This window comes from Poecilia mexicana, unplaced genomic scaffold (genome assembly GCF_051168715.1).
Source record: "Poecilia mexicana isolate PSO_F unplaced genomic scaffold, ASM5116871v1 scaffold_22, whole genome shotgun sequence".
In the NCBI taxonomy this organism is placed as follows: domain Eukaryota; kingdom Metazoa; phylum Chordata; class Actinopteri; order Cyprinodontiformes; family Poeciliidae; genus Poecilia; species Poecilia mexicana.
The window spans coordinates 14,790,909-14,813,529 of NW_028263391.1; the positions used below are offsets into that span (position 1 = coordinate 14,790,909).

The 22,621-nt window shown below is 38.6% G+C and overlaps 1 protein-coding gene across 2 annotated transcripts in view; it reads left to right on the forward strand.

The window, feature by feature from the left end:
* kiz (kizuna centrosomal protein) overlaps window positions 1–22,089 on the forward strand; it is a 30,632-nt gene extending 8,543 nt beyond the window's left edge. For both annotated transcript variants that reach the window (XM_088002538.1, XM_088002539.1), the window contains 9 exons: window positions 2,085–2,204; window positions 2,805–2,957; window positions 3,993–4,143; window positions 6,135–6,291; window positions 7,906–7,968; window positions 10,208–10,297; window positions 10,489–10,558; window positions 17,871–17,911; window positions 18,485–22,089. In XM_088002538.1, the coding sequence (XP_087858664.1) occupies window positions 2,085–2,204; window positions 2,805–2,957; window positions 3,993–4,143; window positions 6,135–6,291; window positions 7,906–7,968; window positions 10,208–10,297; window positions 10,489–10,558; window positions 17,871–17,911; window positions 18,485–18,588 (949 nt within the window). In that variant the 3' untranslated portion in view covers window positions 18,589–22,089. The remainder of the gene's footprint in view (window positions 1–2,084; window positions 2,205–2,804; window positions 2,958–3,992; window positions 4,144–6,134; window positions 6,292–7,905; window positions 7,969–10,207; window positions 10,298–10,488; window positions 10,559–17,870; window positions 17,912–18,484) is intronic.
* Window positions 22,090–22,621: the final 532 nt, after the last annotated feature.

A 22,621-nucleotide genomic window follows, 5' to 3' on the forward strand; every position in this document is an offset into this window, starting at 1 on the left:
CATAATGGCCCCAGTGTGTCCGCCTCACAAATACAGTTTCACCTAACTGCACAATGGCTCGAGGCTTTTTGGTACTGCCAAGCGCCTTTAGTCCAAATTAAAGAGCAGTACATCATGTTAGCAGTATAGAATTAGTTATAATTAATTCCTATGTAATTACAATGTCGTTGTAGGAGCATGCAAGGTAAAGGAAGGAATATACTGCATGTATTGTACTGTGTATATTCAGACATACATATATATACTATATAATGTATAATAAGCACTGCATTCCATTAAACCTTTTTGTCCCTCTGCAAACTGCTGTCTGCTTATTAGATACTGGTGGTGATTTTCCATGAGTGTCAGCCTGGTTGAATCTTTCTTTCAAATCTTCCAGGCAAATTCATATTTTTTTTGCTGTTTGTTGGGTGCTTGTGCCGCCCCAGACACTATGCCGCCCAGGGTAGTGAGCCATATTGCCTATATCATAAAACAAACAAAAAAACATTTAGGTTTAACACCACAAAGGTCATTCTGGGACTAAAAAATTATAAGTCTTTCTCATGCAACTGGAGAAAATTCAGGACACTTCAGTGTTTTCAATGTAACCTAATGGAACTTTTTGGTACTTTGAAACCAGAACTTTTAAAAACCTTTCAGTACCTCGGTACTGCTAACAGATCCATGCTTAATATTGTTTTTTTCTTTTCTCATTTGTTTGCTATTTTTGTTGTGACTGGCATTGTTGTTTCTCTGATTCTCTGGCCATTTTCTATTTTCTCTCCCTCTAGTCCTGCTTGTCCCTGTAACAGATGTGATTTCCCATTCGCTCTCATTTGTTGATAAAATCTGCCCAACACAGTAAAGCAACCAGAACCTCCCATACTGTTTGCATAAGCTGTCAGACCAGGACACAATAAGAAGATAAATAACAGAGTCTGTCTCTTGAATTATCGTCTTATTGTGGAACATGGACAATATTTAAAGCCACAGCTGTGTTGGGACTATTTGTGGCTGTATTTGTCAGTTTGGTTGAGTTATTTTTGCCATCTGTGCGAGCAGTGTGCTTCCTCCTGACACTAATCACTCAATTTTGGGACCAATTCTGTGTGGTAAAAAATCACCCAAGTCAGAACTGTGTGTTGTACAGTATTACTGCTGACCTCTTCCACCTAGTTAAAACATCCTGTGAACAGCAGCAGCATACAAAGTAAAGATATACACGTGGACTATTTGCAGAAAATTCACTAATTTCCGAGATGTTTTCTATAATAATAAAGTGGAACAACTTGTGGCACACTAAGACACATGTTTTGCTTATTCTTTCAGAATGTTACCAGGAAACAATCTGCGGAAAAAAAGGGGGAGCAATTGTCTGCTGACCCTTAACCCGAGAGCCTATTACAGACTGTCATAAACTCTCTCCGGCCTCTCTTTAAAGGATGGCGGCTCAGAATGTCTCTGTTGGGGTTTCTGGGAGAATTCAATGAGGGCCACCCAGAGCTTAATGCACAAGAAAGAGATGAATTCTGCATATCCCCATGAATTAGGGATCCATTTCTCATTTCATAGCCTCACTAGGCCAGATTAAAGTTTAAATCTTCAACCAAAAGAAATCACCCAGACTCCCCTCTATTTTTCTTTTAGGATTTTTATAAAAAATTTTTGTGAGCTTTTACTGTGTTTATAAATTCACTCTGGTTAATACTACGTTACTTATTTTCTGCATAAGTAATTTAACTGGACAGGATTGAGCCTGCGTTTTACTACAGCAGCAGACAGAAGTTCTCCTTTCTGAGTGCCAGGTGTCACAGCTTTTCTGTGCAACCTGTTATTACATGTGGCACCATCAACAGACAGTGAAGTGTTGAAATCCTGCATTGTTGCCGTCACGTTTTGATGGCCGGATTCTCCGGTGGTCCTTGAGTATCTCAAGGAAATTGCCTGGAAAAAAAAAAAAAAAATGTGTCAGATTTTTGGATCAAATGGCATCCTTTTATTTTTTTTTGTTTCCTTTTACAATTTCAAACCAAATCGATTATATGACCTCCGCTTTTTATTTCCTTTCATCACAATATTTGCAATGTTTTTTTTTTTTTTAGCCTCTCCCTGGAAGGACTCTTTAATCTGCTAGACAGCATCGAAGGGCGACTCCACGGCGAGCAGAGCCACGTGTACAGAGATTCCTCAATAGATGGGAGACAACTCAATAGGATTATCAGGTACATCCTTCCTGTCTTTCTTCAAACTTTACAATCTTATCTCTCCCTGTCTAAATGGAAAGCCATGTAAATTTATTTAATAGCTGTGGAGCAGTTTGAGCAGACGAGAAAAACATATTATCCTTCTGCTGAGGGCTCTCACATTAGATGAAGTGTCATCACCATCAGGCGTGCGTCTTTATTTCTGAGGGGTTTTTCAAACGCATGGGATTGTTATAGTAACCACCCCGGCTCGATTGTTATTGGGAGTCATAGAGATAGAGGACAGGGAATGTGTTTCATTAGACAGAGCTTCTTTTTCATAAGGTTTTTATACTTCATAGCATGAATCATTTACCATAATTGCTGCTCCTGTCGTAAAGCATAAAAGAATAAATGTTGCACCAGAACAGGGCTGTCTGACTACATAGTGTGTACTTACCTCCGTCTGTTGTGCGACCGTTTGGTGTCACGACCCTCATAATGTTTAGTTGCGCTGATGTTTATGATTATGCTCGTTTAGGATGTTTGTTTGTCTTCGATGCGTTCTCCGCAATGCTGGCCTGGGGCTCACCTCAGGGCGCCATGGCAATAGCTGACCGCTTTCTATATATCGGGCAGCCTTTGTGACGATGGCGCGGGCTTGATTGACGAGGACCTTGAAGCATGTGGAACTGTCGTCCTTCATGAGCTTCGGAGGTTGTCATGGAGCACGGAGAAGGGCTGCGTCCTACCAGAGGAGCTGGTGAGAGCGCATCAGCCTAATGAAATAAGGTAAGCGTCAGTGGGTGTTTTTTTACTATCATGGTGCCTCAAAAGTGATAAGAGGCATTTCTGTTTGAATTTTGTTAATTGTTGCAGTAGTGCTGAATTATTTTGTCTCAACAATAGGTTTTTGTTATTGTTTGAATTATGCATTTACAATGACAATTGTGCAAAACTGTTTTCAATCTCTTGGCTTACTAGCTAAAATTTTGACTAATTTATATAAATAAGATTATTTATTTATTATTATTTTTTTTTAAATGAAATAGACAAAGGTTCTTCAGTTTATAATAGCTTTAAAACAGACATCCAAATCATTATTGCTATAATAGCTGGAGTTCAATAGTTTTCTTTACTAAAAGCATTCTCTCACAGCAGAGGTGAAATCTGCTTTGCAGACTGAAAGTTCGCTGTATGTTCTTTTTACTTTTATTTTATTTCTCCCTAAGGCAGTTTCTGAGATATCGCATGTTACAGTTTGATCGGTCTCCCTTGTCCACAAACCCGAAAGGTCATCTTTGGTGTCACCTCACACGGCATGGGTGAATGTCATGAGTAAATTAAAATGCCCTATCTGCGACTTCCAGTCCTTTTGGATAATGCGCAGTTATACTCTGAGCCAAATCTATGTTCTGCTTCACTAGCCTATTGATTTCACTGAGACCTTTTCTATTATATACTCCAATTCTAAGAGACACATCCAGCAGCGTCGTCCTCTGGAGATGCCAATTGGTTGACCTCGACCTACTATCCTGTTTTTCAGCCTGAGGTCATACCGGTATCTGTGTCTATTCCGTTTTAACTGGAAATTAATCGATAATCTATAGTTCTGACATTGTTTATAGACGTTATGTTACAGAAAAAAAAAAATCATTTCCACAAAACATCTTCAAAAATATTAACCTATCAAATGTAATTGCTCTAGTCAAACTTGCTCACATTTATGACCGCTTATGCTCATGATCTTTGTTTACATTTTTCTCCTAAAGAAGGCACATTTTTTGTTCATTTTTCTTGCTGCCCTACCCCCCACCTTAACTACAGCACCAGCCTCCCTCCCAATGCGGCTCGGCTGTGGGATCGCTGGTTCAAGCACGCCCTTGTGCTCAAGGAGAGCCGTGTCCTCAGCACTGAGCGCCTGGTCCAACTGTTTACGCCGCTTCTGCTGGAGCGTGATGCCGACTACAGCCAGCAGGTAGCGTCAAAGACACACATACTCTCTCATAGGGCACACAGAGAGCCATGCAGTAATAACACATCCACCCATTTTTAACAAGCGGACATGGCTTGTTATTATTCTTCTGTTTCTTTTTTTGTTTTGCTTGCCCTTGGAAGAAAGTTTTGGTTTTCCTGCTCATGAGATTCTTTAATGGAGGGCCTTTTCACACAGCAGTAATTACAAATCACTCTCAAATGGTTCACTATTAAGACAATACTTGCTTTTAATTAAGGTTTTACTCATCAGCTGAATCAGTTTAAAAAAAAAAAAACATCTACTTTTTAAAAACTTTCTTTTCTTTTTTATTTGTTTGACATTTTCCTGACACTGAAGTTGCAGAAGTATTCATACAATGCTTTCACATTTTGTCACACTAAAGCCACTGGTTTCATTGTATTTTAGAATGGATTTTTGTGATAGACTAATGTAAAGTAGTTCAAGGTTGTAAGCTGGAAAGAAAAACGACACTTTTAAAAAAAATATAAATGATAAAACATGTCATCTGTGACGGGATGTTGCTGCCTCCATTCTTGCTTTTCCACCAAAATATTAATGTTTGGTCTCATCTGTGGAGCACCTTCTTTCATTAGTTTGCTGCGCAAATACGGAAAGGTTTCAAGGGGTGCGAAAACTTTCATAATCAACAAGAGATTGTTTACGATCACTGTCCAGCTATGGACCCTTGTGTTTTGCTCATTTGTTTTGACTCATATTACTGGGATTATTGTGGCTTCAATTTGTTGCTGCAGTACACCCGACTCAATGAAAGAGGCAAAGAGGAAGGCTGTAGAGCCTCTTGAAAATATGAACTCACAAAAGAAAGAGGGGTACAGCCATCTACATCATTGTATCCAAGTGCATCAGAAAGAGGCTGAGTGAAATCTTTCTCTTCCTTTATTGCTTTGAGTCTCGCTCCATCTATTCCTCCCTCCTGCCCTCCACTCCCCCCATCTCTCTCTTTATGTCCCTCTGTCCTCCCGTACGACCGCTCACTCTCTGCACATGGGCTCAGACAGACATTTCCATTCACGTCCTGCCACGCAGCCTGGCTACTCCAACAAATGGGAGCATGCAGCTCGCATGCACACACTCAAAGTGGCCCTTTGAATATTCAAGTGCTAACAGTTGCATTCATTGATATTTAAAATGCAGTGGATGAGCGAAAGCCCTCAACTCACGGTACATTTAACTAAATCTAACTAAAAAAAAAGGGATTTTATGGACAAGGATTAAGACCGTTTCTTTCGCGGGAAAGTCAGATTGGCGTGTGTTTGCATCGTTTCCTCCTCTGAAAAAAAAATGAAAGCGTTCGCATTGTTGATCTTTTCTGTGACCTGCTGATAACGAATTACAATGCACTTAAGTTTTGTCACTGTCAAAATCCTCCTGATCATCCCCTTCATATTAGCGTTCATTTAAAGTTCCAAATGGCTGTCCAAGGCTGAGAGGCAGCCTTTGATCACAAAAGAGAGATCATGATGGCAGGATTTGATTTGGGTGTGGAGAAAGGAAATCTGTGTGTGGCATCTCCCTGAACAGCTTCTCTTAATTGTGTATCCTCATCACCACAGAGATAAAAATGAGCTGAAGAGGCGGGAAGGAGAGTAGTTTGTCTCGATCCTCTCAACCAAGAGGAAATATATCTGAAACGTGTTGCACATTAACGGCAGGGTGATTGCATTCTTTAGAAAATTCTCTAATCTCATGGATGAGAAGAGAGGGAGTGAGAAAAGCTAAAGTGATTGAAGGGGAGAGCAGGCGCAACGGCGTGAGAAATAATCTCTTTTTTTTGTTTTGTTTTGTTTTGTTAAACGAGTGAGGGGACTTTAAGGTTATTGGATGTTGGTGTATGAACACATATTATGGCTGCACCTCGGCGTGAGCAGCCATGGCCAAAGTTCAATTTGACGCTTCCTTCACAAAATGAGAACAATTAAGAAGGTGGTTTTAATTTGTGCTGTGCGCAGGCCAAAGTGTTGCTGAGGGCACTTCTCTCCCGGTCCAGTGAGGAGGGCCCCTCAGCAGAGGATGAGAGTGACTCTTCTTCTTTGTGCAATAATTCCTCCGCCTTGGCGGACGCAGACGTGGAGCCCTCCCGATCGGTACACACACAACACATCCAAGGTAACTGCAGATATTTATATCGCACATCATGCTTACAGTGAGAGCTCTAATACAGTTGTATGCAAAAAATGATACACTTAGTACAAAAAATAAAATAAAATCAGAGCTTTTAATTCATTTTAATAAGTTCTTGCATGTAATCAGATCTATAGGTTGCACCAATCGAACCGAGATTTGAACTCTGCTTCTTATGCCACTGTCAACTGTTGGTGTTTTCTTTTCCACAAATTTCTCTCCAGAAACTAATAAATAAAAGTAAAGAAAAAAAAATTATTTCAACCTTCCCACAGTAAGCGGTCATCAGTTATTAATATTAGAAGCAGAGGCGATGTCCCACTGGGTGTGGTAGAGGGCATTTTCTTTAACATTTATTTATAAATAGACAATGTAGACTGAAGATTTTCTGACTATATTTTGTCATTTTTATGAGATCAATAAAAAAGAGATTATATAATTATTTAAAAAATGATCCAAGTTTTTCTGGCAGTACATGTCACATACAATCAGTAAATAAATAGTCACATTATCTAATAGTCTTCTTCAGTGCACTTATTCTGTAGACGACAGACAAAATTTAATCATATTTTCAAAAATATTATTTATTGAAATTAAGTGGAAAAATTGACTAGACAGCAGAAGTACACATCTTGACTTACAAAAACCATTACTTATCACAATAAATCTTAATTTTATTATTTTATTTTACCAGGTAGTTAACCATTTAGTAAGGTTAGGTTATTGCAGAGTTTTAAGCTCACTTCAATTTATGCTAATACTTAACAGTCTGTGTTACTTTTGCTGCCTGATTTTGAAAGGCTTTTTCAAAATCATTGTCAAACCCAGTACGTTACATGACAATGGAGACTGAAGCTTAAAAAGGTCAAATACAGCAATGTTGCTGTCCTTGGTTCATCCTTCCTGTTAACTGTTAAAATACTTTTTTTCTCTTTTTCTGTATCTATCATGTTTGGAATCCAGGATTTTCCCTTACAGATGGAGGTTAAAAGCTTAAAATAAAATGGAGCAGTGTTCTACTTTCTTCAGCCTTCCTGTTATCTGCTGAAAGCCTTACCCTCTATTGCCATATTACAGCCTCAACAAACCTCAGGCATGTTTTGACAAGTCATAGAAATAGTTTCTTTTTAAATAAGTCTCTGCTTCCGCTTTCTTCACTGATGCAGCGAAGAGCGACTGTTAAGTACCGTTCTCTGAGTAACAGCATCCACACTGAAGAATGCTTTGGTTAGAATGACATGGAACGCATCACCCAAAAGGACTAGATTTTTGAGCTTACAAAAAGCCAACCAACCACTGGTCAAGGCCAAACAAGCTGGAAATCGTTCAATTCAGGTTCCATAGACAGTTTCTTTGATCTTCTTCATAGATGTAAACTCTATTCATTGCTATTTTACTTTTGTTTTTTTGACTCTTTTATACAGACAAACATGCATGTTCTTCTGTGGAAAGCATGTTTGCAAAGAACATGTTATTTACTTTGCCAGTTTTTATGCAGTCTTTCATTCAGATATAAAGAAGGACCCCCTTACCAATTTTTGCCCAAGACTCACTTTCTCCCTTGCGTTGCTTCTCAGTGTGTGCTTTCCTTTCTTACAGAACTACAAAGCACTGAAGAGGACAGCCAGGACAAAAGCCTGGTGGAAAGTGGTCCTATTAGAGGTAAAAAGGCATTGCTGGTGCCTCAGCATTCACACTGTCCTTATGTTGTGGTTTGTTTTTCTTCCCACTGTAGTGAATAATGGGCTCCTTTACACAATGGCTGAGGCAGGATGATCAAGGTGAATCCAGGGTCAAAGTCCCACCTGAAGAGCCATGCTAGTTCTCTCTAATTATCTCCCAAGAAAACACTAGCAGTGTTTCCAGCCTGGTCCGATGAATTTTGGCAGGACTTATAATTCGCTGGCCCGGCATAATGCAGTTTGCTTTAATTGTCAGGGCGCCAGTGTAGGCAGTGCAGAAGATCTGTCATCGGTTCTCATTATCTTCTAAACAATGCTCCGGCAGGGCTGGACTTGAAAAAGTACTAGATGTGACGGCATCCTGGAAGCAGTTGGTGTGCCCATCCCTCAGCTCACCTCTGAAATGTAAAGCCATTCCCACATTACCCGTGGCTGTCCGATTTCCAACTGGGCTTTTCATGTCTTCGCATCCCTAAGGTGCACAGCCTGCAAAATGAGTCCAGTTTGAAATTGTACACCTAATCAAAAGAGCTATAACCAGCTTAAAAAAAACATTACTTAAGATTTTGCAAGGAAAAGATTTTGCTTTTCTGAGCAACATCAGTGTCGCAATCAAATACCATGACCTTGGAACTGAGAGTAATTGCTCAGCGATGTGTACCAGTAGCCTTAGTGGGTAGATGTAAAAACGGAGGCTGCGCAAAGAGCTCTGGGAGATTGCTATTCTATGTCAACACTTTCAGCAAAATAAATAAATTTTGTATTATTCAGTGTCAGAAACTGAATAATTACTTTTAAAACTAGTTAGGTATTGATAGATTTGGCCACAAGAGATCACAATATTATTTTTCCTGATTTCAAATGTGGACATAATTTTCACCTGCATGGCCTTCTTCTGTTTTATTTAAGAATATTGTTTCAGTAATCACCCCAACTATACATTGTCTTAGAAAGTATTGACACCTCTTAAAAAGGGTTGGTATAGAAAGTTCTCACTTTCTGACATGTTAGACACTCAAACTGAAATATATTTTACTGGAGTTTTATGTGATACACCAACAAAATGTTCTACATAATTGTGTCGTAAAGAAGTTACGAAACATGGATTTCATAATTTTATACAAACTAAAATTTGAAAATCACATCAATATGCTTTGATCTAAATCATTCCATTGCAGCTCCGGCTGTTTGTTGAGGGTCGGTGTCCTGTTGGAAATTAAAGTTCCGACCAAGTTTTATTTATTTACTAATTAAGTTTATTTGACAGGGACAGACGCACAATAAAGAAACTGAATAAAGCAGCGCTCCAATGCCTGTGTCATGGCGCTTATAGAGTAAGTTGATTTGCAGGACTTGTCCCTTGATGAGCTTTTATAAACAGTACATCTAAGATATGAAATAAGACTAAAAGAATAAAATAATTAAAAGTGATGACATAAGCAATCACACACGAAGCAGAGTTTCAAGTCTTTTCCAGCTTTTAGGATTTCCCCATATTCATCTTAATCCGACTCGCCAAGTCTGACCAACTTCCCTGTCCCTGCTGAAGAGAAGCCTCCACATAGCATTATACTGCTGCTACTGAGACATTTTGGCCTGATTTGACCAGAGCACCTTTTCTGTTTGTTTGCTGTGGTTAATTGGCTTGTTTTTTTTTCTCCTAGCCAGTGTCAGAAACACCAAATCACTTGAGTGAATGATTAGTAATATTTAAACTGTAAGTGGTATGAACTTCTCTAGATCTATTCTAGTCATTCTGAAGACACCAAGTGCTTTTACACTTATCAGTTTCCATCATCCAGTCTAGCTCACAGCATTTTAACGGTCATAAACCGATATGCAGATGGTACACAACTTTGGATTTAATCCACATGTGACAGGGGAGGCTGGAATCACAATACTGCTCTACTTTTTGATGGTCCATCATCTAAAAATCCAATTAAAATACATTTAAATTTATGACAAATTTGTATTTTCTTTTCTCTCCCCCAACAAAACACCATTTCTTCCCCTTAGATATTGTTTCCCAAGATATTGTTTCAGTCACGGGTATCTCACTCCCATATCAGCAGTGAACCAAAAAAACAACTAAAACAAAATTCATCATGTCGCCTCATCAAACACTAAAACCTGTGGAAGTCAGAAACCCGGCCTTTTAAGCAAATATGTGACCGTGACTTTGTATGTGTTTGTGTCTGTGTGTGTGACCCCCTGAGCAGAGACAAAAGCATATCAGTTACTTAAACAGTCAGCCATGCAGAAAAGACTGCCGAGTTCTGAAGAGGAGGAGGAGGAAAGCAGCTTTTCGGGTGAGCGACTGCAACTTGATCATTTAAAATCTCAATGTCTTTTGTTTCCTCATTTGTGCATATTAAGAGGAGCCCAAGACTAGTTTTGAGCTTCCTTATAAGTATGAATGCAAGTATGGACGGTGAATTAGTCTGTGATGAGATCAATCAGGAATCAAATGGTTTTATCTGGGCTTGTTTGCTCTTTTAAGGAATAAATCATGGCCATGAAGAGGACCTGGGGAGGGCCAAACGCTCCTCACATCAAGACCCTTACCCTCGGTAAGAACATTGTTGTTATTCAACGGGCCACAGGAAATGGGCCACCAGACACCAAAGTGGTTGATGTACATTTGCATGGCGGCTCTCATAATTCCCTGTTCATTTCCATAAGATCAAGGGGGCGCCACCCATTAACTCGCTTACAAAGACAAAAGGCCCCTAAAGCCCCTCTTACTCACTGTTAGCCGGGTTCAACCAGGGTTCCAGGATTCAAAAGCAAATCAGCTGCCACGAAAAATAAATTGGAGCCGTAATACTACTGTTTCCAGCCTTGTTGTCAGAATGCAAACAGATCATGTCAAGAACAGAATCACCGAAAACTGTTTCAGAAGAAGGGGACTCGAGAGTCGATAAGGACAAATGTCCTCTCATTTGTCACCCTCCAAACATTATTTACCGTCTAATGATAACTGGCTCAGCAGAAGCTCACACCGTCTCGGTTGCATTTGAATATCAACACAACTTCATCAAATCTGCAATCGCTTTTTAGGTCCTCAGAGCGCCTCTTCACCATAGACCCATTTGGGCTTTAGTAATGGCTGGGTAAACGTTATGAGGAATAATCTTCTCTGATTTCATGTGATTACTGGGCAACACGCTGACACGAGGGCTGAAGTCTGTATCTCCCTGTCAAACAAGCGCTCCAGTCTGCCTATTAGACCATGGAAGGGTCTAATGGCCTGGCTCTATTGTGGTCCTCCTCACTCTTGCCCCTGCCAGCTCCACTGACCAACGTATTTAATAAACATGAGCCAATTTTGGGCAAAAAAAAAAAAAAAAAAGCCCTTCTCAGGTGGTGTCTGCCTCCCAGTCAGGGATGTGCATGTGGAATCCACAAAGTGTGTGATTAAACAAAATTTGCTGGGCAAAATGCGGACATCCCGAATGCAATGGTGAGACATAAGGTGTGTGTGTAAGTAAAATAGGACAAATGGGTAGTTAGGCATGCCTGACATTGTAATCTCCTCTCAGTTGGAAGAGAGACATCCTAATCTTCCCCTTGTCGTAACACAGATATCTCTAATTTTTCCGCTGTGCTCTGATTTAAGCATTCTCCTTACCGCAGCTACTTTTGCAGTTTATTGCTCCCACAAGTGGTCTGGAAGCCTCGCACTTCAACAGAAGCACAACACTGCAGCTTTTCTCCTTCTCTCCGTCTTTCTTGCCCCTTCCTCATCCCTCTTTGCCTTTTCCTCCCCTGTCATCCCGTGTTTTCCTCTCCCTCCTCTCCTCTCCCGCTTGTTAATTATTTGCTTTATTTTGTCAGCGAGCTGATGAGTGACTTCAAAAGGAGGACGGAGCTGGACTCGAAATATACAAAAATGGCTCTGTCTCTGTTGTCTTAGACAATAATTATGATTTGCCTGTTAAGCCTGGGACTACAGCAGAGGGATTGTAGTTTAAAGCAGAGGCTTTGGTACAAAAATGCATTTATAGCCCTTTGTGAAGCTCCTCATTATGTGTGGGCTCGATTCATTAAGTAATTGGTTTGCAGTTGTTTACATGAGTATTAAGGCCTTCTATTCAGGGCCTTTGAGAGATACATTGTGCAAATGTTGCATGTTATGAATGCAGAATGAGAGGCGGGGGGCCAGTGCTATTGGCCAAACACTGCTCCCGGCTGAAAAGCGAGAGAAAAGCTCTGGGTGCTGCTTTGCATAGTAATGACTCGGCCTTAATAAGCTTTACAGATTAAAAACATGCAGTCTATACAAGATGCAAGGAGATACTCTTAACACATTTATATGCGCTCATTTCTCCATTATGGAGTTGGAGAGATTTGGAGTCTTTCATATTCTTTTTTTTTTTTTTTTTTTTTCCCCCCTCTGCTTTGCTTTCTCCCACACAGCGTTTTTCAGTCTGATACTTTTTATGGACTGTTCTGTTTATTGTGTTATAACTTGGAGGGAGGCGGCTGATCTGCAACATTTATTACAGATTTTTTTTTCCCCCATTGTAAATCTTTTGCAGTCAGATCACTTTGTGGTTGAGTGGGGATGAAAAGAATAATGCACGAAGGAGTGAGTCTTAATAAGCAGCTGCACTCCATGTAAAGACCACTTGTTCCCCTTTGTATGCGAGTGCATGCCGCTGCTTCCTCTTGTGGAGGGAATAATCTTGCTTTTCTCTTCTGCAGGCATTTTTAGACGCCACTCCCTTCTTATTTTTCAGTTCAGGTTTTTAACTTACCATTTTAACCCACCCACCCTTTTCCACCCAGGAAAAAAAAAAAAGAAAACATCCTCAACGCACGTGCAGACGGACAAAACAAAAGGGCGCAGCCGTCCAACGGGATAATAAGTGCCGTGCCTAGAGCCTGCTTGACAAAAACCTTGACTCAACCATTAGTGGTTTACAGCTTTGGTTTGGACAACAGGATGTGCTCAAGCATTCGACCTCAAATCACTATGTGTCAAAATCAGAAGCTCTATCTGTCTCCCTTTAGACCCCTCCCCTCTGCCTCGCGTGAGGTGGGGGCTGCGTTTGCAGCATTGACGATTCACCTAAAAGACAGATGGAGGGCTGGAGGGGGACGTGAGCTGAGAGAGGGGAGGGAAAAGGAGGAAAAATAAAAACGAGAACAGGAGTGGGGATGGAGTGGTCTTTCTGCTACAAAATCCAACAGTGAGCTAAGTTAAACAAAAAAGAAAAAAGAAGAAAAGCAATGTGGCACATCAGAAGGATTATTTTTTCTTTTCTTCTCTGAATGTGTCATTGTGGAATTACACTTCATAGAAAAATAAAGAAATTACTAATTGTTTTCTGCTTTTTACACCAAACGTTGTTGGGTTTGCCACTTTCAGCTTAGGCAATAAGAGAAACCTAGAGATGCACCAATCACCTGAACTGAGATCATAATGAGCCAATTTTCTCCTTATTTTCTTTGATCAGCAGATTAGACTCTTAAAAATATATATTTTTTATTTTATTTTCATTGATTATATATAAAGAAAGAACTTTAAACACTTGAAGCACTTTCTAAGCACATAACAAAAAAATATATATATTTTTTTTCACAATAATGGAGATAATCTGGTAAAAATAGAAGAAAAAAAAACCTGTTAGACTAATGCATGTATCCGAAACATGTATTAGTTTCAGGATTGGTGTTACATTTGGAATTGACAGGTCAGACCTCAAAGTAATCTGATATCACTCACACCTGATAACCATTAACCCTTACTCCCTAAAATAACTAAGAAGAAAGGCAGCATTTAGAAAGTCTGACCAGTGGAGGTCACTGTACTACACTTGCTTTTTAGGATTTAACATCTTGTGCGATTATAAAACATGCAATTCTATTTTTTGACATGTTCTATTCTTGAATATTTCTGAATATTTATATCGGTGAGTTCAGACCTTGGAAGAAACAAGCCCCCAAAAGCACAAAATATACTATAATAAAAGGGCTGGTGTAATAGGCTGTAATAAAAGATGCTCTTTTCTAAAGTGTAGCTGCAGAAACAGCCAATCAATTTCTGCCACCCCTTGTCTGGGCTATAAAGCAACAGAAGCGCCATGAATGCGCTGCCCTTCATCCAGCCTTTACACCGACAGTCTCCACTAGACCGCCACCAGTCACTGGGAGAGCGTGTTGTGTTGAAATCAGTGGCCCAGATACCTCTCACGTTGAGCTGCAGTACTTGCTCGCTGCCAGCAGAGAGCACTCACACGTTGGAGAGCACCCACTCATGCTGCACTCACAGGCGCCTCTCACTGTTTGCCCCCACGGAGGGGCTACATCCTGCTACCATTCAGGCCCGTTAGAGCACATCTAAGCGGAGCCTAAACAATGTTTTTGCAGGGTCATAGCTGGGATGGGAGTAGGAGTTGATGGGAATGATGAGGTGATGGGTCTCCCTTTACCTTTAGACAAGCACAGCCGAGCAAAAAGTGCTATTGTGCTATTAGCATTTGTGCGTGGGCGACAGGGGCTTAAAAAAAAAAAAAGCCTAGGATAAATAAAAGCAGGTTGTAGCTGTCGGCAAGGCAGTGATAAATGCTTGGTAAGCATTATTTTCCTTGACAGTCCTGCTTTTTCCTGGTGAGACTCCTGGATAAAATGGAAAATGCATCTGTGTGACTCTTGGACACTGGTGTTATGAATTTGCTTGATTTGCAGTTAAAGGTTTTATGGTTGTGTATTTGAGTATAGGCATTAACTCACCTAATACGCAAATTGCTGTTGCATTTGTTTAAGCATTATACTGTTAGGTGCATTAGTCTGAACACTTTTGTTGTAATTTGTCATTATTAATATAATTGAGTACTTTTTTAAGTGGCTGCAGATGCTGCTTGCAAATGCTAGATCAAATGAGAAATGGATCCCAAATTGAGAAATAGGTCAGAGTTCTTTTAGTGAGTTGTAAGTTGCTGTGATATTCTTAAAGTAGTATTGTTTCTTTCACTAACAATTATTGTGCATGAAATAGGAGACAAGGACTGTTTATTAATGTAAATATTTGTATGTTAACTATATGTCAGTGCATTTCTGACCTCAAAAACATACACTACTTTATAGCGATCACCAAAAGCAATTCATACTTTCATGATATTAAAATTTGCTCATTTTTATGCTGTAACTTTTCAATGACTATATTATAAAGTGGCAAATAGAATGTGGTGGAATTTGAGAAAACTTTTAGTAAATGTAAGCTGCTTTAAGGGTATCTTGGTACTTTCCAAAATTAAACATAACACAAAAGCTGGATAATTATTCAGGCTATCTGCTCCGGTAGCCAGCTTGCAATTGATTGTCTAAGTGATCTACACTTTTAACACCGCCTTAATAAAAGGGATGGCTTACCCTACTTTAGTTTCAAATTTCCTTTCATGCTGGGATTTTTCTCAAACCAACTGAATTTATCTTCTTGTTTCTGAGGGACATGTGTACAGTTTTTTTCATTTTATTGATCAATTATTTTCAGCTGACCGGCAGCTTTCAGCCAAATATGCAGATTTACTCTGAAAAATACAGCTGGAAAAAAACCCTCAAAATTCTCTTGCATCTCTTTAAAAGGGACTTTGAAAGTTTGGAAAGGTTTGATATAAAATTGACAAAAAAAACTTTAACTTTAAAACCTTGCTTTACCATGTAATGGTAATGGACACATGCCTAGTAGTAAAACATCAATTACCCTAAATCAAAGTGAGAACTAAAAATGTGTTTCCTCAAGATTAGAAAAAACAAAGTCTGTGGGGTCAGTTTGGTTTTAAAGATTATTGGGAACAACTGCTATATTCAGAGATAAACAAAAACATGAAACAATTGCAAATCCCACATAAAGTGAACAGATACAACAATAGGGGGGAAATACATTACAACAACTGTAATTTGCATCATTTCACACATAATGTCCACCTCTGTCTTTCTGGCCTGTGAAACACATGCCAGCCAGTTCTTACATATTCAGATCATTGCCTCGTTTAAGGGAAATTCGGGAAAAGATGAACTGTGATAAATGTTTGTGGAGACTGAATTTTCAGGTCCGTGGGGTCAGATCCAGGCTTGGTTCATTGTGGTAATGATTCTGTCTTAAAATCAATACTGCGCCTCACTGAAGTGGAATTGTTGATAGGCCGTTCCCGTTCTGTGGGGGGAAGTTCAAGAAAAGAAATGCGCAATTTGCTCTGTGAAACGGCTATTACTGCGGCAGAGGAGAGGAAGTAATTTCACCGATTATTGCTGTGTTTTTGCTGCATCGTGGTCCGCTTTGGGTCCTCTATACCGCAGCTTTAAATGACTATCCCTCCATTGGTGTTTTTGTTAAGCGTTACTGTTTGAACTTATCTGTTGTTCAGCGTAAAAACATGAACACTACTATTGTGAGAGTTTCTCTGACTTTACAGGAACTCATTATCTTTATGCTGTAGCAAAGACGCAAAACCTGTTGCGTAACCATTTTCAGGTTTATTTACTCAAATGAAAGACTATTCATGTGTGTTCAAGTATCAAGCTTTTAAAAATTTGCAGCTGCAAAAATATGAAAATCTTTATAGTGTTAGTTTGCTTGCGACAGCAAGGTACGAGTGACATGTCTACAACCTAGCTGACTGGAAATTGGCTAACTGAGCAGATACTCCAGCTAAACCATTGAATATCAGCTAATATCTATCAAGAGCAAAACAGAAAATATGTCAAATATTCTACTAATACTACTTTATGTAGTAAGTGTTTGTCAAATATTTGTGCTGCACATTTCTGATTTTCAAAATTTCTGAAATAACCCAATGTGGACATTTTACCCATTGCATTTGCTAGTTTGCTAATTATCTGTTCTTAACGTTCACATTTTTTGTATGGTTCAATGTATTGTCTGAACAAATGTATGAACTATTCATTTACTAGAAAACACTCATATGAATTTACAGGTTATACTTGGGTAATTGTTATATAGTTTCTAACACAAAAGCAATCTTCCAGTTTGGCCACGGAGGTTCATCGTTTTCTCTCCTTTAATCTCGAGTCTTGCAAAGCACCAATGTATAGTTTTAAGCATGAACAACTGGAATGGAGCCAAGGTAATTTACTCCTCATGCTCGTTCAGTCATATGTGCCAAGATTTAGCGGAGGAGATGAGGGTGATTGAGAGGACAACAATCAAAGAGGTCATGGGTCTGTAGTGATGCAGATGGAAGAAATCGTAACACAGCTCTTTTTCCGTAGTGCAGCAAAACAAACGGCATTATTTCTTACTTTCTTCAAAAAGTAAAAGATAGACATTTCATCTATGTGTGAAATAGATGACGGAAAAGCCATGTGGATCTGTACGCTAACCTGGGAGACGATGGGAATATGATGTAGGGGCTTTGAATAGGCTCTGTCATGATGTAAATTAAAGAGGACGCCTTTAAAAGTGGAGGGGGTGGCCTTATTGCATATGCATCGAGGTAGATCAAAGCCTTTTCGGAGGTCACACATTTACATAGCGATATCACCGGAGCTATGGGAACCTGGCAACCCGGTCTTTGGGCTATTTTTGAATAAAGAGGGCCTTGTGGAAGTCTTTTGCCGTCAACAAACTTCCTCCCGCTTCAGTGTCTGAGTATAGCTAAACCTTATTCACTTCTGTGTGGCAGAGTTGTGTCAATTTTGTGCAACTGATTGATTTGTGTCTCTTTATTCTCCAAGATTCTGAGTGATTTTTATGTTACATGTTTTACATTTGAAGTATAAACTTTCAGCTTAGTTTTTAATGTACTGTGTGCACAATTACTGATTTTGGTGTAAATTTTATACTTGCATTTTTTGTGTAGAAAAAAATAAAAAATTAAACTTTTACCTGTCTACTAACTAGCTCTGTATTTCCAGGAAAGGAAGTTCAAAGGTTCATTCTGCTTTGCAAACAAAAGGTGAGTGTAGACGCTGGTGTCTAATGTAATATATGTTAATTACACTAAACAGACCACCATAAAAAAAATTGCCTGTTAGCATAGTGGAAATTCTTGTAAAATTGGAGCTTCACAAAAACTCTCAACCGTTTGATTAAAATTTTCTGTGATTGCAGCTGAGTCTTTTGAAGGAAAAAAAAAAAAAAAGATCTTGAAGCCAAATCTAGTCCGCTGAAAGCTTCTTTTGAAGCCACTTATTCAGATGATAAACAACTAAAACAACCTGTTTGGGGGAAGATTCTGCCTCTTATTTATTTTTTTTAATAAATATACTAACATTTTTATTGTTTTATAATTTACTACTAATAGAGGAGAATATTTTTGGCTCTTTTGTCTAGCAGACTGGTAAAAATAAATGATAAATAAAAGCAGCTTTCTTTGCTCTTTATTATCTTTGTGTTAAAAGTGAAACTGGTTTTATTTATTTTATTTTTTTTGCAATGTTACACAGCGCTCTCTTAATATTGTCTTTTTTAACTTTGTTGTTTTTGCAGGAGATTTTGCTTTAATCATGTGATTTTGTGTTTTGTAAAGACTTTTGGCAGGAATCTGATGACAGCGACTTCGAGATTGAAGCGGCCCTACGTCCTCCGACTTTCAGCGCAAGCAGTGATGGCACCCATGACTTTTATCATTGATGTTTCTGCAATGCTCCGTGCGAGACACATGGCAGATCGGCTCTTAGTTATTCACCCCGTGACCATACTTTTATTGGTCTGCATTCTAAATCATATGCACAGCATATTGTAAAAACAAATAATAAAGTTGACAGCTCTCACGCTGGATAAAGTATGTGAAGAGTTGTCCAACGCTCTGATGTTAACCCCGCTTCAGTCTCTTTATCTGAACAACTCTCCCGGCTCATAATAACAGCTCGAAATAGATTAAACTGATCTTTTAAAGCGATTTGTTTGCACTGGGCTGAAAATCCTGCATTTCGAATGCTGCAAGCATCTCAGAGTGCTCTACTTGCTGCAAGCTGGAGTGTAGTGATGTGAGTCACCTGTGAAACGACAAAGCACAATGGCCACTCTGCTCGCTCCGGTGTGACCCGTGAACCCGCTGAAGAGGCTCATCTCTCAGGGCACAAAGTGTAGCAGCGCTAGCAAACTCAGAACATTTAGAGACCCCAACAAATGCTCTAAACATTTTCTTAGGGCCGGGACAGATTTGTGAACTGAAAGTACAAAGATATGGTTAAAACCTCTCTCTTTTAGTGTGCTAATGACTCATAAGTAGCTGAAATTATGCTTATATTGCAAAATAGTCTTCTGTAATTTAGGATTTTCCCGCACATTGAACACCCTGTGTCTATTATTAACTGTGTGGGAGGCTACATTCCAAGGTTTACATTTATAGTTCATTATTTCTGCCGTGTAAAATTTCCAAGCTGAGATGTGGTAAAAGCCCCCTGGCACACAGTGTCAGCAGGATTCCATTAGTCAGCTTTTGGTGACTTTATATGCCTGAACCTTTCAAAGTAGAACTCCACATTCATTACCAATAATGGCTTCAGTCGGCCCTGACCCAGCACAGGAAAGGGAATGGGGCAGAGCAATTTACAGTTTGCTAAAAGGTTCCCTAACATAATATCCAGTTAAGGAGCATGTCAACAGATACTTGTGTGCGACTGATGGCTCATGGTGAAAGTGGAGTTATATTGTACTAATGTGTACTAACAGGAATATTTTTTTATGAAGATCTTCTTTGAGTCTGTGCCACTGAGACAATTGGGATGCTATTCATATCATTTCTTTCACTCTGTTATTGGCGCAAGTACGTGCTGCAGTTAAAAATGGGATTTCAGACTCAGGTTGTCAATGGATGGAGCTCGTCTCTTATGCTTGTTTGGTTTTATCAAAGCAGCTCATGTTTTTCATTGACATTTTTACCTACATTGCCACTCTGAGGTTTACATACAGTCATTGTTGCCATTAATGCTTTTAACGTGGGACCTTAAATGATTCGACCTGTCCCTTTATAAGGTGCAATAATATAATGTAATATTGCTTCAGTTAATTTTAAAACTATCAATTTGATGCACAGGCTTGAGTTTATTTGGAATTTTACCTAAACGTGGGTCAAAATCATAAGGACAAGCTCGACTATATGCAAACACCCCGCTCACGTTTTCTTAAATGCTTCTGGGCAAGTTACATAGGCACGCACTTTCCACAGTGATCAGAAAGATTCTGGGATCATTCTGAGTATTTGCCTCCTGTCCAGGCACAGACCTGACTTTAAAGCCATATACTTCATATATTTAAGTCTTGTTCAGGTTGAGGCCAAACGAGAAGCTTAATGTTGCTTTTTTAAAGCAACAATTCTGTCCATGTTTAATTCATACAACCCAAACTGCCACCATCAAATGAGATATAAGAAAAAAAAAGTTATCACAATGCTTTTAAGCCAGCTGCTGGATAGAAAAACTTGGATAAAATTGGTTGTTGTATCAGTGCAGTGATCCCAAACAAACAGGATTTCCCCCCCAAACTGGTGTTGGAATGATTAAAGCAGACTGAAAATACCCTGACTTCAAATCAATCAAAAATATCAAAGCACTAAATCTAAAAGCCTTTTAAACCAAGCTATGTTCTTTTTAATAGGAACAGTGTTTAAATGTCCAGTCGCCAAGTTCATTGGTGAGAACAAAAAGTTATTTGTTTTTTTAGCAATTTGAGAAGGGTATGTTCAAGCATTCATATACAATTTTGACTCTGTGGATTTGAGAAATTCTGCCCCAAGGCTGACATTGAAGTTGAAGGCTACATAAATGTGTAATCGTTCCAAAAAGGAAAAAAATAAAATAAAATAAAATGAAAAGCATCCTTAAAAGCCAAATAGATCCAACATTCATGCCTATGATTAGCATACAGTAACTGATTGGCACGGTACGCTATGTTTTTTAATGCAGAAATGTTTTGATAAAAATTGTTTATTTTTATGAGTGCCAAAATTTCAAAAGCTATATTTTTTACAGATACTTTACATATGTTTATTGAAACTAATAAGAGAGAGAGAGCAAGGAAAGATGTTTTGAATGAGCCAATCTTTCTTGTAAGTGAAGTCCCCTAATCAGCTGTTTCTGGGAAAGTAAACAGTGAATGAGAGCTGTGTCTACACATTGGGAGGAATGTGTGCATGTAAAAATGTGATTCGTGATTCGTATCTTTGGAGACTTTGCTAAAATATGTAAACAGAAACAAGGGAAATTCACTACTATGATTGATCCCTCACTGAAATGTTAGTTTTTTTAGGATTTGAATTATTGCCTCAGAGAGAAATGCTAATATATTTGCAGAATGGTCCAAAAACCTTTTTTGTTTTTAAAGGTTAAAGGTTAAAAGACCTTTTCAGTTATTTCCTCACTTTGGGGCAATGTCTTTCACATAGGCCTCCAAATTACCATTGATAAAAGGAATATGTATCTCTAGGGAAAGTAAAATAAGGCAATATTGTGTAAATCTGAAGCTGTTTGATGGTGTAGCTACACCAACAAACATAAGTTGAAATCTAAAATAAAAATAAGAATGTAAATTTAAAATGTTTTCCTCATTCATTCAGCTAAATGAATAATTTCCTTATTACTGGTTCTACCTTCGAGTTGCATTTTTAGCATTTGAACTTTTTGTTGTTACTTCTCATTCAGATCCATCTATTTTACTTAATAGGTTATGTTAATACTCATGTATGTGATCATTATTTACTTGATTTCAACCACATTATAAAAATAATTAAAGTAAAGAACTGCTTCCCTGAGGACTCTTGAGTTGTAGAAATATTTTTTGTCTTTATTAAATGAAACAATTTCCTAGATTAATTCAACATGTCTGGAATGAGCGTCTCGATTTCCATTACATTTCAGATTAAAGCCAATTATGAGAAGTGGTCAGCTCATCATATCTAATTTTTTGGTTAGAACTCTGCAATTTGACATAAATGCTTCCTGTGTAAGTGTGATGAAAAGCTGATCTTGCTAGTAAAAGTTTCTTTTCATTGTGTCCAAATACATTTAGTCTTTTTTACAAACAATATATTTTGGGAGTGATTTAATGGAATTAACACTTATTATTTCATACATGTAAAGTGGAAGGATATATATTTTTTTTATTTTTACAAATAAAAACTTGAAAAGTCCAGTGTACATGTTTACTCTGGTTATTGATTAACATCTTACAGATCCACCTGTTACTGTTACAAGTCTTCCTGGATTCGTCTCTACCAGCTTTCCACATCTAGTCGTAATTGTTGTCCATTCTTGCTAAATAGATCAAGCTCTGACTTAATAGAGAGCATCAGTAAAAGGCATTCTTTTGTCACGGTTTGATTTTGGTTTGGACTTTAACTAGGCCATTTTAACATGTGACATGCTTTAGTCTAAAACAGCCCATTGTAGCTCTGGCTGTAGGTTTAGGAATCATTCACCTGCTGGAATGTGAACCTCCACCTCAGTCTCAGGTTTCTGGCAACTTTAGGTTTTCTCCCAAGATTTAGCTCATCCGTCTTTCAATTAACTCTCACCAGCTTCTCCATCCCTGCTAAATAAAAGCTTGTCCACTTCATGATAAAGCTGCCACCATGTTTCAGAATTAGTTGCAGTGCTAGTTTTCGACCACTTTTTTTCATTCTGGTGGAAAAAAAAAAAAAATCAGTTTCTTCTCCATTGTTGTT